Here is a 15444-nt window from a genome sequence, read left to right on the forward strand (position 1 = left end):
CTAAAAAATGAAGAAAACTTCCACGTTGAATTTCAGAAATCGTGGTATGTTGAACAAGAAAACAAGATTTTAGGAAAGACAATTAAAAAAGGAAATTCAAAACATTTAAAAGATTTTCTGAATATTTCCTAACCGTTTTTGGCTAGATTTCCGGATTTTGTAATTTTATTAGGTAGAATTTGCATTCTATCTATTTAGAAATTAGAAGACCTGGTAGAATACTGTATACCACTGGTGTAGACAAAAATACAATCCGAATAATGCATTTCCTACCTTAGTAGGTTAATTAGTTTTTGTAGCGCATCAAATCTACCAGTTACGTAGAGCATAGAGGGAATGAGGAATTTATATTCTTCTCCACTAGTTGTTTATGTTTTCGGTGTATTGTGCATGCTACGACTAGTAGATCACTATGTTTTTGTTAGATTATATATTCTAAACCTCCGTAGATGGTAGATCTGATTTTCTAATCCCTTTACCCCATTTTTGAAATTATTATTCAAACATTTTTTGAATCCAAATTTATTTTTCTTATGTGCAGTTGTTTATCTACATCTAATATACAATTTTTTCAGAATTTTTTGCCTTCTAAAAAAATTAATATGAATTTTTATATACAAAAAGGGTAGTGAATGTCCAAAAGTGACAAAAGTTTATTTTGTTCTAAAGGGACAATACCTTAGTTTACTTGTTCTATTTTCCCAATTTTCCCTTTTTATAATCCTTCATTCACAAAAGGAAAAAAACGTGAAATGACTAGTACAAAAAAAATCAAGAAAAGGAATCCACGTCATGTTTTGATAATGAGTTTCCACTTACTCATATGAAATTGGTCCAAATAAGATCTTCTTTCAACTCTGGAATAACCTCCTTCAAGCTTTCAACATCCAGTTTCAAATTTTAAATTATTTTCTCAATGTTCTCAAGGTATGCAATTTATCATACATATCTTTCAACAGTGACTCTTCTACTCACTTAAACAAATGTTCATATCAAACAACAATGATGTTGTTAATTTTATCTTCACATACAAAAATGGTGTAGAAAATCATCAAATCAAACTTATATCTCTTTTAGTTTCACGCTGCTAAAGTGAAGTTTAAGAATATTCCGTTGATAGGAATATAGACACATCATTACTACAAATATACTTTGAAGAAAAACTTTACTTTCTAAATTGTGTTTTCTAAACAAAATGAACATATTCCTAAATATAAAGTTAATAAAATCGATTTGAAAAGAAGAAAAATTTTGATTTTGAAAAAATGGGGAAAATATATAAAAAGATGAGGTGAAATCGATATGAGGTTTACGATTATAAAGAGTACGATTTGAGTATTTAATTTAAAAGATTTAAATTTTGAAATGACGTTGTCTTATTCAGTGTAAACAGTACATGACCTATATAGACAATAATACATGATGACTAAAATTAAATTTTAAATAGCTTAGTCAACGAAGAGTTTGCTGTTTGTTTAGATAAATTAAGATTATGTGAAAAAAACTATTGAGTTTAATATTTAACATTCTATTTTTTATCTATTAGTAATTTTTACCAAACAAAAATAGCTTAGAAAATTCTTTATTTCATTGGCTTTCTAACATTTTTGATATATAGAATTTAATAAAAACTATACACAATTAAAATAGTTAAATTAATGTATAATTAAAATAGTAAAAAAAAAAGGAACAAAATGGGCCTCAGAAGAAGCCCAATAGACACGAAAAAGGGGCGTGAGAAATAAGAAAAGAGTAGAGGTGACAGTGGTTGTCACCGGTGACAACTAATTCGATAATTCCGAGGAACGGTCCATCCATCCATCGCTTCCCCTTAAATCCCATCTCTACTATCTACTCTCTACACTGTGGCATTGTGATTCACGAATTCAACATGTCTCGTCTTCTCAACACGTCGTTCCTTCCTTCCTCCACTTGCAGAACCCGATCCTGCTCCTCCTCCGCTCCTCATTTCCGCGGTAACAAGCCACGAGTCGTCACCGTCCGGGCGAAGATCCGAGAGATCTTCATGCCTGCTCTCAGCTCCACCATGACCGAAGGCAAAATCGTGTCCTGGGTCAAATCCGAAGGCGACAAGCTCAGCAAAGGGGAGAGTGTTGTGGTCGTCGAATCCGACAAGGCCGATATGGACGTGGAGACTTTCTACGACGGTTATCTCGCCGCAATCATGGTCGAGGAAGGCGGTGTGGCTCCCGTTGGATCCGCCATTGCTTTGTTAGCTGAGACCGAGGAAGAAATCGCGGACGCTAGGGCTAAAGCTTCCCTTGGTGGTGGAGGCACTTCTCCTGTCTCCCAAGCACCTCCGGTTGTTGAAGACACGGTTTCTTCGGTTCCTCCGCTGAAGGCTGTGTCTTCTGCTTCTGCTTCTGCGTCGGCAGTGCATCCGGCGTCTGAAGGAGGGAAGAGAGTGGTGGCTTCTCCTTATGCGAAGAAGCTAGCCAAGGAGTTGAAAGTGGAGTTGGCTGCTTTAGTTGGAAGTGGGCCTATGGGAAGGATTGTTGCTAAAGATGTTGAAGCCGCTGTTGCTGCTGCTCCTCCTCCACCTGTTCAAAAGGAGCCTAGTGTTGAGCTCGGCTCCGTGGTTCCATTCACCACAATGCAAGCCGCCGTGAGTCGGAACATGGCTGAGAGCTTGTCGGTTCCCACTTTTAGAGTCGGTTACACAATCAACACCGATGCTCTTGATGCTCTCTACAAGAAGGTGATATCATTTTCTTAAAAAAATTGATAGAAAATTTGGATCTTCCATTTATTCTCTGAGTGCAAGCATTTAGAAAAACTAATTTGTTAAAAAGGTTTTTGAACTTTGGGATGAATAGTATAATTGGAGCTTAAGGGTTAGAGTCCAATGTCATAGGAGCCGGTTTTCACTGATCTGCAATGAGAGATAGATAGATAGTTAAAAGTGTATATGATATGCATGAGAGAAGCATATTAGGACTGGTTCCAACCTGCAAGTGTTATTGATCTTTTTTTTTTGCGCTTGGTTGGCTTGTGTAGATTAAGTCTAAAGGTGTGACAATGACGGCACTACTAGCAAAGGCAACTGCACTTGCACTCGCAAAACATCCAGTTGTAAACTCTTCCTGCAGAGATGGAAACAGTTTTGTGTATAACAGTAGCATCAACATTGCTGTTGCTGTTGCTATTGATGGTGGTTTGATCACTCCTGTTCTTCAGAACGCCGATAAGGTGCGCTCTTTTCAACAGTTTTGAGTTTACTCTGTCTTTGTAACGTTATCAATAGATTGTTCTTAACTCATTTTGTAAACAGGTTGACATTTATTCATTGTCTAGAAAATGGAAAGAATTGGTTGATAAGGCCCGAGCCAAGCAGCTGCAGCCTCAGGAGTACAACACTGGTAATCCTGATAGTTTGATCAAATGTAAAGACATCGTTTGAGCCTTGTTTCTTATTCCTTCTGGGTAATTTTCAGGTACTTTCACTCTCTCTAACCTCGGAATGTTTGGTGTTGATCGGTTTGATGCAATTCTTCCCCCTGGAACTGTAAGTGTTTTCCCTTTTATGTACAAATTCAGATTCTGTCAAACTACTGAGTCTAGTTCTTTGGCCTAGAAAGGGTTAAACAGTTCATTAACTTTCTCTTCTTCTGTGATCAATGAAGGGAGCGATTATGGCTGTAGGAGCATCACAACCTACAGTGGTTGCTACTAAAGACGGCCGCATCGGCATGAAAAACCAGATGCAGGTAACTCTTGTTCTAGAAATTGTTCCTCTTCTCTTTTTGTCTTCATGGAACTTGTTAATGATGACTGTTCACTTGCAAATCCACAGGTGAATGTGACGGCAGATCATCGTGTTATCTATGGTGCTGATCTCGCACAGTTCTTGCAAACATTGGCCAGCATTATTGAGGACCCAAAGGACCTTACTTTCTAGGCCTAATTACTGCTTTTTTTTTTGCAACCCAATCTTCTCCGCTTTTGATTCCATGGGAGCTTTGTATTTCTGCCGTAATCAGTTTCGTTGATAGAATCGACTTCTTTTTCTAAGAGTAATGTTGGAACATACTCATTTGTTTGTTTGAGATATCTCCTGCAACATTTGGCACATTGAAAGGCCTTCTCATATGATTTCATTGCAGAATTTTCATACAAATATCCATAGTTTATTTCGATCATCTGTAGCCATCTTGTATTCTTAGGCTCGATTATTCAATCTGATATGGACTGATAGTTTTTAAACTACAAATTTGAATGCATTGGGTTCTTCTTGTTTCTGAGTATCTCAGTAATGTAGATGCAGATAATAGGGGGTGCCATGGAAATCCTCTCTATGCTGCTTAGATAAACAGCAACAAGCAAAAATTTACACATTTTGCAACATCCTATATTTTTACTTAGATTCTTGTGAGCATCCGTAGGACACAGTTCATCTTTGGCCTTTCCCCAGGAGAGATGTTTATACAGGCATGTGCAATACTGAGAGCACGCAACATCTGCTTTGTTGCTACAGTTGATGTTTTGCTCACTCTGAGGTCAAGAATGTTGTTGGGCTGCTCTTGTTGGCTCGAATAGCTCTGCACCCACTTGGCCAACTCTCCGGTTAACAATTCCACAAGAATCACCCAAAGCTGTAGACGTTACCAGCCATTGTCACGCTCATTCTGTAAGCTTACTCTGATGATGAGATCAAAAGTGTAAGATTAAGAGAGCTCATGTTTCTCTGACAAGCTCAGTAAGGTTTTGTAGTAATATATGCTCACCTGGTGGAATGTAGCCGATGGTGCCTGCAACTGACGAGAGGCTGCTATTGCTTCTGGAAGGATCGATTACTTTGAACAATTCAAATCCCCTACCAGTGGATCCGTGAGCGATTTGAGCATAATTTTATTACTAGAGAGATCTAGTAGAAGGATAGGATAACTTCCGTTGGATTTGGATCCATACAAGAAGCTAGGATGTTAATATAGGCCAACCTAACAGGGCCATAATCCTGTATCATCTTTTTTACTCCTAACTCTTTTATTTTTGAAACATGGTTCAAAAAAAGTTGAATATAATTAGACCTAAATTTTATAGGACTTAATTGTATCCCATTTATTTTACTTCACAAAATTATTATACAATATTTAAATATATTTTAAATTTGAAATTTATTTGATTATGGAAATGAAGTTTTCTCGTCAAAACCTCAAACGAGTTTTTAAAATTAAGTTTTTCCTTCAAAAAAAATTAAGTTTTCCGTCAAAACTTCATAATCAAATTTTCCCGCCCAAATCGAGAAATCCAGTTTTCAGCTAAAACCGTAAAATCAAAATTTCCGCCAAAACCGCAAAATTAAGTTTTCTTGTTAAAACAACAAAAATTAAAAATGAATTTTCTCGCGAAAATCATGTTTTTTGTCAAAATCACAAAATAATATTTTTTTGTATTTTGAATATTTTAATAAAAATATTGTGTTTATCTAAATCATAAGATAATGTTGCTTAGTTGTGTTATGAAAAGTATTATTAAATGGACTAAGTCTGGCTCAGTCCATTTATATATAAATAGTTATGGCTAAAATATGGTTAAGTTTATAAGATTCCCTGAACTATGCTAACTGCCATATGGTACTTGCTAGGCGAGTCAATCACATCGTTGGCATGGTTGTGTAGAACATCGTAAAGGGTACGAGTGTGAACATATTTATGGAAGAGCAAGAATCATTCTGAATATAGTACTAAGTTAGTGGAACCATTACATTTGAGTGATGCAGCTTGCTCAACCTCGTTAGGTCTAGATCTAGTTGCTCACTGCTGGCTTGCTAGAAAAGTATGTCTCTTGTGTTAAGTTTTTTGATGAAGTAACTCGAACCGGAGGACATGACTGCTCTGCAGTAACTCCAAAACATTGTCTGGAACAAAGCATTCTATGGATGAGGAACAACTACATGTGTAGAGAGTTTGACGTAAGGGCTTTCCACGAATGACCTTGGGAAGTTTTGATCGTTTTGCATCATGGTCGACTTGCATGCTGTTAAATTCCTTGAAGCACCTAAAAAGTTTCCACATGATGACAGTTATGATCACTGCCACAAGGGAAATAAATCCAACGGCTACAAAGGTTACAATCAAAACTAGTTTGCTCTTCTCTTATGACATTTTCTGGATAGAGACTCCATCCTCTTTTATGAACTTGAACCCAGGGTTTCCACTGATTGATTATAATATTCTTGGTGAACCTTGGAATATTTCCAGTAAGCTGATTGTTGGAGAGTATGCGCTATGTAAGGATATTAAGCTGATCAGAAAATCAGGGATTCCTCTTGAAAATCTGTTATTTGACAGATGAAAAACTTTCAAGTGGTCAAGTTGAGACAATGACGATGAAGTTGGGAGTGGTCCTTCAAAGATATTCTCGCTGAGATTCAAAGATATCTGAAACTTTCATGGCATTACTGGAATTCTCCCTCTTAGCCATTTCTGCATGAAATGGAGTTATATGAGATTATCCAGAGATCTCCAATGTTGTCGAGTATAGTACCACTTAGATTATTTTCTTGCAAGTTCAAAGTGGAAAGTTGCTCTAGCTGCGAAAATGAATGTGTATCGATCCACTCAGAGAGTTCCTGCTGATGATAAGATTTCGAATGTTTACAAACTGCATCGCACCACAGTTAACACTAACAAAAATCTCAACATATATCTATGTATTTATATGTTTTTGTTACTAATAAGACCACTGCAATTGTCTCCGATGTTGCCATTCAGCCCCTAAGAATAACAGGTTCCTTAACAATCTCATCTCATCTTATCTTGGATTTGTCTTGTAAGATTTTTTTATGTAGTTATCACTTGAAGCTTGGTAAGGTTTCCAAATGCATGAGGTATGATCCCCATGAATCATTCATTGCTAAGTTCAGGAGATTCAAGTTCCCAAAGTTACCAAATGCCGCCGGTTAAACAGTTGTTGTCAATCTCTATATATGTTAGATTTTGCATTAGTTCGAAACGTAGCATAATGCACCAGTCCTTTTAGCTTATTGCTTCCTAGTCTCAGTCTAACCAGTCCAGATGAAATGCATAACAAACTGATTAGATGACAAATCTACAGAGACAAATTAAGCTGCGACAAATGTTATCTGAAATGGAACCTCGGTGCGTTTCTCTGGATCAGATCCAAAATCTAAGACAGTTTACCGTTCTCAACCATTGACGAAGACCACAAAAAGGTGAGATTTACCTTGTTTCCTCGGATGTGGGAACTTTCCATGTCGCATCCGGTGTAGTTTGTAACCAATGAACTCATCAAAGCTTGTAAACATCACATTCATTAAAGCGCCAGACGAAACGAGAAAAGCAAGGCGAAGAGACAATAATAACCAAGGGAGAGCGACCCAAAAACCAGGCTGTATAATCTCTCCTCCAACGCCGAGATATGTGCAATGACCAAGAGACGAAAAGGACCTTTGAATCCAAGAACGAAGATACAGAAAGAAAGGAAAGAGAAAACCGCTGCTCTTGGACCAGAATATGCTCTTATACATGCATAAAGTATTAGCAATGCAACACTTGAAGAAACAAGTGAAATCCATGGTATTAGAATGTGTTGGACCACCATAAGCAGTCACCAAGGACATGAAAGACCAGCAAACCACCCGGATCTCCACAGCCATTCCAAATGCCGCCTCCAGAAACTGGAGGAAGGTTAACTTAAACAGAAAATGGTTAATACTGGTGATAATGGATCGAGCCACATCAAGAACACCGAGAGCAAATCGCCATGAAACATGAATCATTTTTATGAGTTATGTCACGTTATATAATTGAATAAACTTTTATACAGTTTGTTTTCAGATTTAACTTGAATTACTACGAATACAATAAGTGACAATCACATAGAACAAATATAGGGGTTTTTTCAAATATGACCTAAAATTTCAAGTCAAACACAAAAATAACTTATGTTTTTTTTTAAATTTTATTTTTTTTCCTATTCACCATAGAAGTTCAAGTTATTGACGAAAATGCCATTACTTTTTCTCTCTTTAAAAAAAAAAGAATATTTTATCTTATCATCTTCATCTTCACCAAGTATTTACAATATTGCAATTATCATCAATACACTAACCACCATGAACAACCAATTTGAATCTCTTAATACACTAAAGTTTCAATTTTTACTGTTTATATCTTATCTTTATATATAAAAGAAGGTTTGTATCCCTTCCAGGTATGCCACATGTGCATCCACGTCAGAAATTCGAAGGCTGAGAACGCGACACGTGTCAAGTGCATGCAAATCTCACCGTATCGTTTATTCAGAAACTGATGGGCTTCAACGAAGATCATATTTTATGGAGCATGAAATATGTTATTTGGGCTGAACAAAAGCATAGCCCATATTTACCATCATCTTCCTCAGGAACGTCGACATTGGATTTATAGGTTTCGGCGTGTTTTCAATCTCCAATTAGGTCGACAGACAAAGGTTCTGGAAGCTTCTGTGAGACGCGCTTTTGTGAGGACTCTCTGTTGATCAATGTTTGTGTCGTTTCACCTGTGATTCATCTCCTCCAATACGTTATAGAACCAATAAACCTAATAACCCTTCTCATTAACTCCATTAATCCACGACCGCTCCTTCATCCATGTTAGTGAATCTTGACCTATAAATAAGAGAGCATGTTTCGTTGAAAATCATCAATTGCCAATAGTCAATATGTAAATATTGTTAGTAGTTGTCTTAGTTAGAAATTGAAAGTCTTTGAGAGGTTTGAGAAACAAACTCCAAATTCTCTGTTCATACGAATCATGTTTTTTAGTAAAAATATTTTACTTTTTGTACTCGCTGTGTTCTGTTCAAGTTTACTGATCTCAATTTTCTCTTTTTTTACAGAGAAAGACCGAGACCATGAATGGTAATTGAAGGGAAAAATCAGAAACTGAATCTTCATCAAGCCTTGAGTCTAGAGACCATCTTCTTCTGATAGCTTACAAAGGTACACATATCTCCCAACACCATCTTATGCGCACACACAAAAAAAAAGGCTCTCTACTTTGTTTGATGTTGGGTATATGAGTCAGACTTTACTTTTGATTAATGAGAAGTCAGGTCCTGCATCCCAAGGATCGGGTGACTCATCATCATCGTTCCTTTACTTTCTTCAACTAATATGCTTCATGATATTTGATACTGAATACTTTTGCAGATAGAAGAGGCGGGTCTGGTATTAATCGGAGAAACTGTAATCAAGATGCACATGAAGAGTTGATGGGATCTCCAGCGGCGCTAGAAAATCTGCTGCTTGATAGGAAAACTCGGAACCTAACATCATCGTGGTGGTAAAGCTTCCAAAGCACCACTTTATATCAATGTACCTGACAACTTTGGTTCCAAATCCTTTTTTGTGAACGACCTTTGGTTCCAAATCCAAGATTGGACTAAACAACGAGTGATAATCTGTTTGATTGGTTTGTCTGTGTTGTAGGAATGGGTGGGATGGAAAAAGTGAAGAAGAATGGAAAGATTGATATATACATATGTGTGTGTAACTCTGTGTTTATTTATGGCTTTGTATGTTTTGTCTTTGCAAAAGAAGTTGTTTGAGTAGCAAGAATGAAAGTAAGATTATATATAGCAAATGATATCTGCCCTTCAAGGACAAACATAATATTAATGTCTCACTGTTAAGATATTTGTTTTTAGAAGCAAAGAAAATAAGTTGAGAAGGGTTATTACAGACTTACAGTGACATTTGTTTACCTAATTCAGCAGTAAACCCACAATGTACAATTTACATACGGACGCCTCCATCAAGAGAAATGAACATTTACCTATAAGGGATAAATAAACTAATAACACATTTAAAGTGGACGCAATCAACTACCGATTGAAATATAAATTACGTGTGCCACTAATTCAATCAAACTAACTATAAATGGAATGAGAAAAGAATCTATCAACTCAAGACAACTAACCAGTTGCAAAAACGTAACTGTAACTCACCACTCACCACTCACCTATAAATACCACAACTCTCAGAAACCATACATCATCAGAGATTCAGAAACACTTCTGCAGAAATCAACATGGATCCACCACAGTCTCTCTCACCTGGGAAGTCCCCTAAAGAAATTTAAGTCTACATTAACTCACGGGTGGCCCTTTTCTCACGCACCACGGTACGGAACACTATCGAAGCAATCTATAGCCATAGCTGCAACAGACGATCAATCTACGACATCAACCTCCACCCATAGACTGTCACTCCATAGTGTATGTTGTATGTTTACATGAATTAAACATAGCATATATATATATATATATATATTTTTATTTTTTTTTAACGTTCAAACTTTCTATTTGAAAAAGTGATTCAAAATGTTACTTGATCCAAAATTGTGGTACACAATATATCTTCTAAATGAAATATATATTATTAAAATAAATTAAGATTACCTAATAAAATTGTTTAATAATAAAAATATGGTCAAAATTTGTAAAGTGAATAATAAATTAAATATATATATATATATTGAATACAACCAATGTAAAAAAATATTCTTTAAAAATAAATTAAATAAAAATAAAAACAATCATATTCTAAGAACTAGCAATAATATTTGTTAAAATCTAATTAGTTTGCATGATATAGTTTATTTAATTTTTTTAAAAAGTATGTATATTTTTAAATAGGAACAATAAATATTAGATTGTTATACTATCTAGCTAATTTTATAAAACAAGTTTTACATCGATTCACTTTGAATATTATCTAAATCAATAGATTTGAAAGAAAATGTATAAGAGAAAAAAAGAGTAACAAATAAATTCACAAACAAATGTATAAGATAGAAAAATAATTTCCAATTATGTATTGAACTTCAAATTTATTCCTGATTTATGTATTGAACTTTAAATTATCGTTCTGAGTAATTTTGTTATAAATATTTTATAATAAAAGTAAAATAAACATTACAATGAAAAATATTTTAATTTTAAAAACCATTAATCATCACACCCGCCCGTAGGGCGGGTTTACCCTAGTTACTTATACACACAAATCACATCTCTTTCACTCTCTCTTCAAATTCATCCAAAAAACCAATATTTTGATTCCAAGCTTTGTAAGGTTCATAGAGACAATGAAGCTCATGATTGTGGTCATTAACGACTTGGTAGCTTTTGTAGTGAAGTTATGGGTGTTTGGAGAAGTTAAGCAAGTCAACTCACATGTTCAAGGTATGAAATCGTTTGTTTTCTCAGATCTGCTCGCGAAGACTTTCAAAAGATTTCGGGAACACTTTCAGAAGAATTCGCTAGATGTGTTCTCCATCAAAAACACTGCCCTAGAAGTCTTCTAACTTTCTTTTATTAAGAACAAAAAAAAAACAAAAAATCCTAGAGAAGACTAGTCTTCTCGAATAAACATGTTAGTTTTTCAATTTACCAAAGTTTGTCAAAAATTTGACTTTTTATAGAAGACTTTTCGGGAAGTCTTTTCGGGGAAAACTTCTATAGAAGTCTTCTGAAAGTTTTCCCGAAGTCTTCTCACTGTCGCAAGAAGTATGCATAGGTTACTTTTGCAATTGAAAAAAAGCAGTAATACATTTATTATTAATGAGAAGCTGGAAGAAGACTTCAAATTTTATTTCGGGTTTTGGTCAAACCTTTGGTAGACTTCTCTAGAAGTCTTCCGTCGGAAAATTCAAATATAGTCAATTGCATAAGTATCCCAAGTAGACTTCTTCCGACATTGAGAATACTTCTATAAAGTCAAATTTTTGACAAACTTCGGCCAGTTGCAAACTAACATGTTTATCCGAGAAGACTTCTCGAGAAGTCTTCTTTGGCATTTTCGAAAAAAATTCAAAAGTAAGCCAATATTTACAAAGAAAGACTTCTGAAGATGTCTTCTGTAGAGTAGACTTCTTAAGAAGTCTTCCTTCATAAATTTACAATTGCAAAATGACCTAAATAGAAGAATTCTTCATCAATCTTTAATAAACTTTCATTTTCTCTTCAATTAAAATAATTTTATAATATTTTCTTATTAATTCATGTGTATTAGTCAATATTGGGGCTCCTGGATGAATTTCATAACTTATTTGGTGATAATTATGAGATTTTAGACATTTATGTTTACTAATGTTTCTAGCTAATCCGAGAAGACTTCTTAAGAGGTCTTCTATGTTAGATTTTCAAGAGTATTAAGTAACTTTAATGTGTGTTTTTAACTTTCAAAAGTGTTAAGTAACTTCAATAATATCAAGTCAGGTGGTTCAATGTGTCTTTTTAGATCATAAGTTATAATTTTTAACTTACATGATATTTAAAATTTCAACTTTCACTTACAATTCAAGTTTGATATTTTATTAATTTGACTAAGTTTTCTTGTGACGTCTTCTCTCTTAGTTTTAGTAAATTTGACTGAGTTTTTGTGTTGTTTTGTTTTGTTATGAGTGGGTTGGTTAAAAAAATTACTTAATTTTATAAATTATAAATACAAATTCTCTACTAAAAGCTTCATATGAGAACATTGATCAAAGACCATTTAGAGAGCATTAGCATTTGATAAATGTTTTTCTAAATTTTTTTCTAACAAATGTTGATTATATAATGTAAAACATAATCCCCTATATATTAATTAAAAATCATTTAAAAAGTTGCTCAAAACAAAAGAAAATAATTTAAAAAGTTGTAACCTATATTCTGTACTAATTACAAAAGAGATTTGATGACATGTCACTTAATTAATATGTCAATTTGGCTTATGTGTCATCATATCAATTGAATAATTTGTAGGTCAAAAATCCTATTGGTAAGGAACATTATATTAACCCAAAGTATAAAAATCTTGTATTTTTTCCTTAAATAAATGATACAGTTACCTAATATGATTAACATATATATGGTAATTAATGATTATTAATAATAAATATTTGATAATAATTTCTGTATCATTCCTAATTTTTGTTTAGTTTCATATTATTAAAAACTTAAACAATCACATTAACCATATAATAATAAAAAAATAGATTTTTTTCTTATATGCTATATTTTGAATTTTGTTAAAACGACTTTAAACAACAAAAATGTTAAAATCCCTTTGAAAATTTTGTAATCAATGGCTTAATTTTTTTTTGTTATAGCAAGATACAATGATCATAAAATCGTTTTAATATGCATTTTTATTTGATAGATATTCATATTAAATTATATATATATATATTAATATTGTTTAAAATAAACTATGTACTATTAAAAATACATAAATTTGTTAATTTTGAAATTTGCCTCGCAAAAATATCATATCTAAAATTTTGGGATTAATGGTTCAAATTTTTTTATTACATCAAGTATACAAAGGTTTTTTTTTAAAATATTAATATTAAGTTATCAACCCGTATAAACGGGAACCAAACTAGACCTCCGGCTAGTCCTCTAATAAACAGTGGATCTTACGAATAGATTAGGTTTATCACTCAAGCACAAGGAGAAAAAAAACTAAATTACAGAGGGAGGGAAAAACCTATGGCTCGGAGTACCGTTACCAATTCCCGTCAATACCAGAAGGCCTGGGCCAACGATGCCAACTAACTCGAAATATAGTCGACCATTGCATCCAAGCTTGCTCTTAGAACTAGCGCTGAGAACTAGCGCCGACACACCTCAATCCACACAAGGCTCTTTTTCTCTTACAGACTAGCAAACCAATAGAATCGAGACTGCCCGTAGTGTTAAGGGGAACCACCATCCTCAACAATTCTATCTATTCTTCCATTACCTTGACCAGACCAGGATTCCAGAAGTTTGTATCCGACGAACCGACTGAGGCTCGTTCTTAGACGATTTCAGAGCAGTTCGAAAAGAGTAAAATAAAAAGAAATACCTGAACAAACGGGTTGAATAGCGAGTGCCACTCCACAATTAGCACCCCTGAGCCACCAGTCTTGCCAGAAGAACACATCCACTAGAACACAGCTTGCCTGGGCGATTGGTTCCAGCACCAGGATGATATGTTCACGCACATGGATACACAAGACGCAACCTAACCAAAAGACCAAGCGGAGAGGAGAGTCTTGACATGGACAGTCTTTGAGAATCAGAGCAACTAACCGGCTTAAAACGGAACTGAAAATGAAGACAATGAAGCACATCCGTTGAAACAGGCACCGGAGACGCCTCAACGAGATCCTTCGCGACATGTACCACCACAAGAGCTAAAGAGGAGAGCCGAGACTGGAGGAGGATAAGCAAGGTAGCACCACGAGCAAGGCTCAAACCCAAGCCATAGATGACTTATCGTCAGATACCAAGACGCAGAAGCACGCGCCAAAGCGCGAGACTACCGGAGACGACACGCGACGAACCCGAGCAATCCTACAAACGCGCCGAAGATGATACACCACCACGTACCTACTGACCATTGGACATCGAGAATTCCATCCGACAAGACGCCACGCAAAGGAAGCAAACACGCGCCTCGGAAACACTCCGCCGGGATAACAAGGAGAGAGAGTTAAAAGGTAAACGAACAGATCCTAGGCGGAGGAGCCTCCTGACCAAGCCACACGCCGCAAAACACCGGAATTCGCTGGAGATCTGAAAGGGGGGGGATCGATAGCCAGTGAATCCCTACCCAAAAAGCCAACCCGAACCTCCCACCGCTGCTACACCTACCTTGTAGTCTCACCAGCAATTCAAACAGCCACCGGATTCAGCCTAGGAACATCCACCGGCGAAGCTCAAAACTCGAGGAATACACGCATATCGGAGGGAGACGGAGGAGGAGAGATGGGACAAAGAGAAAACCATGAGACGTGGAAGAGGAAAAAGCCCTTCGTCGACAGAGAAAAGCATGAACTCGCCGGAGACAAACATAATTTTTAGTCGAGAAAGAGGTTTAGAGAGGTAAAGTGATCTGGAGAGAGAAAGTATATTCTTCACATTTTCTTGGTCTTCAAATATACAAATCTTAATAAAACCATATGAGTACGAAGTCTCAATAATAAATATTTATATTGAAATATACTATATATTTATGTCAATATATATACTATATGAAATAAATAAAATGATTATTTTAATTTATTTACTATAAATATATTGTAAATGAATAAGACTTATTATGTTGATTTATGTAATTACTCTAATTTCCTATATATTAATTGAGAAACAATTCAGTATGTGTAAGATTTTATTAATTAATATTGTATGAAAATTTTACAAGAGATCGATACAACTAAGATTTATTTAGAAGCTATTGAAATCACCTAGCGAGAACATGTATTGCACCAACATATTTGCTTTTCCTAACCCTAACACCCTTTCTATTCGTCACAACACTGAATGGAATATTTGGAAGTGTCGATTGACAATCTGATATGGTAATTTTTTAAGTTCAGTCCATTGTTTTCCTTAAATAAGCATAAAATAATTTTTAATGATTAACTAAATGGGTCATGTACGTAGTAA

General features: G+C 35.1%; 2 protein-coding genes and 1 long non-coding RNA gene across 3 annotated transcripts in view; 2 read left to right on the forward strand and 1 right to left on the reverse strand.

Annotated features, from left to right (window-relative positions):
- Window positions 1-15444, forward strand: part of LOC117128145 — a 734122-nt gene that overhangs the window by 658732 nt on the left and 59946 nt on the right. The window lies entirely within an intron of this gene.
- On the forward strand, window positions 1753-4138 carry LOC103840005 (dihydrolipoyllysine-residue acetyltransferase component 5 of pyruvate dehydrogenase complex, chloroplastic). The gene is made up of 6 exons (XM_009116486.3): window positions 1753-2719; window positions 3019-3210; window positions 3293-3380; window positions 3456-3526; window positions 3645-3728; window positions 3815-4138. Exons 1-6 carry the CDS (start codon window positions 1892-1894, stop codon window positions 3917-3919), a joined length of 1368 nt encoding a protein of 455 aa, XP_009114734.1. The 5' UTR covers window positions 1753-1891; the 3' UTR covers window positions 3920-4138.
- Window positions 3933-15391, reverse strand: LOC108869728. The gene is made up of 2 exons (XR_001956073.2): window positions 4746-15391; window positions 3933-4659 (listed from the first exon to the last, which is right to left on the reverse strand). It is a non-coding gene; the product is annotated as an uncharacterized LOC108869728 (long non-coding RNA).

Source organism: Brassica rapa, chromosome A09 (genome assembly GCF_000309985.2).
Source record: "Brassica rapa cultivar Chiifu-401-42 chromosome A09, CAAS_Brap_v3.01, whole genome shotgun sequence".
NCBI classification, from domain to species: Eukaryota; Viridiplantae; Streptophyta; class Magnoliopsida; order Brassicales; family Brassicaceae; genus Brassica; species Brassica rapa.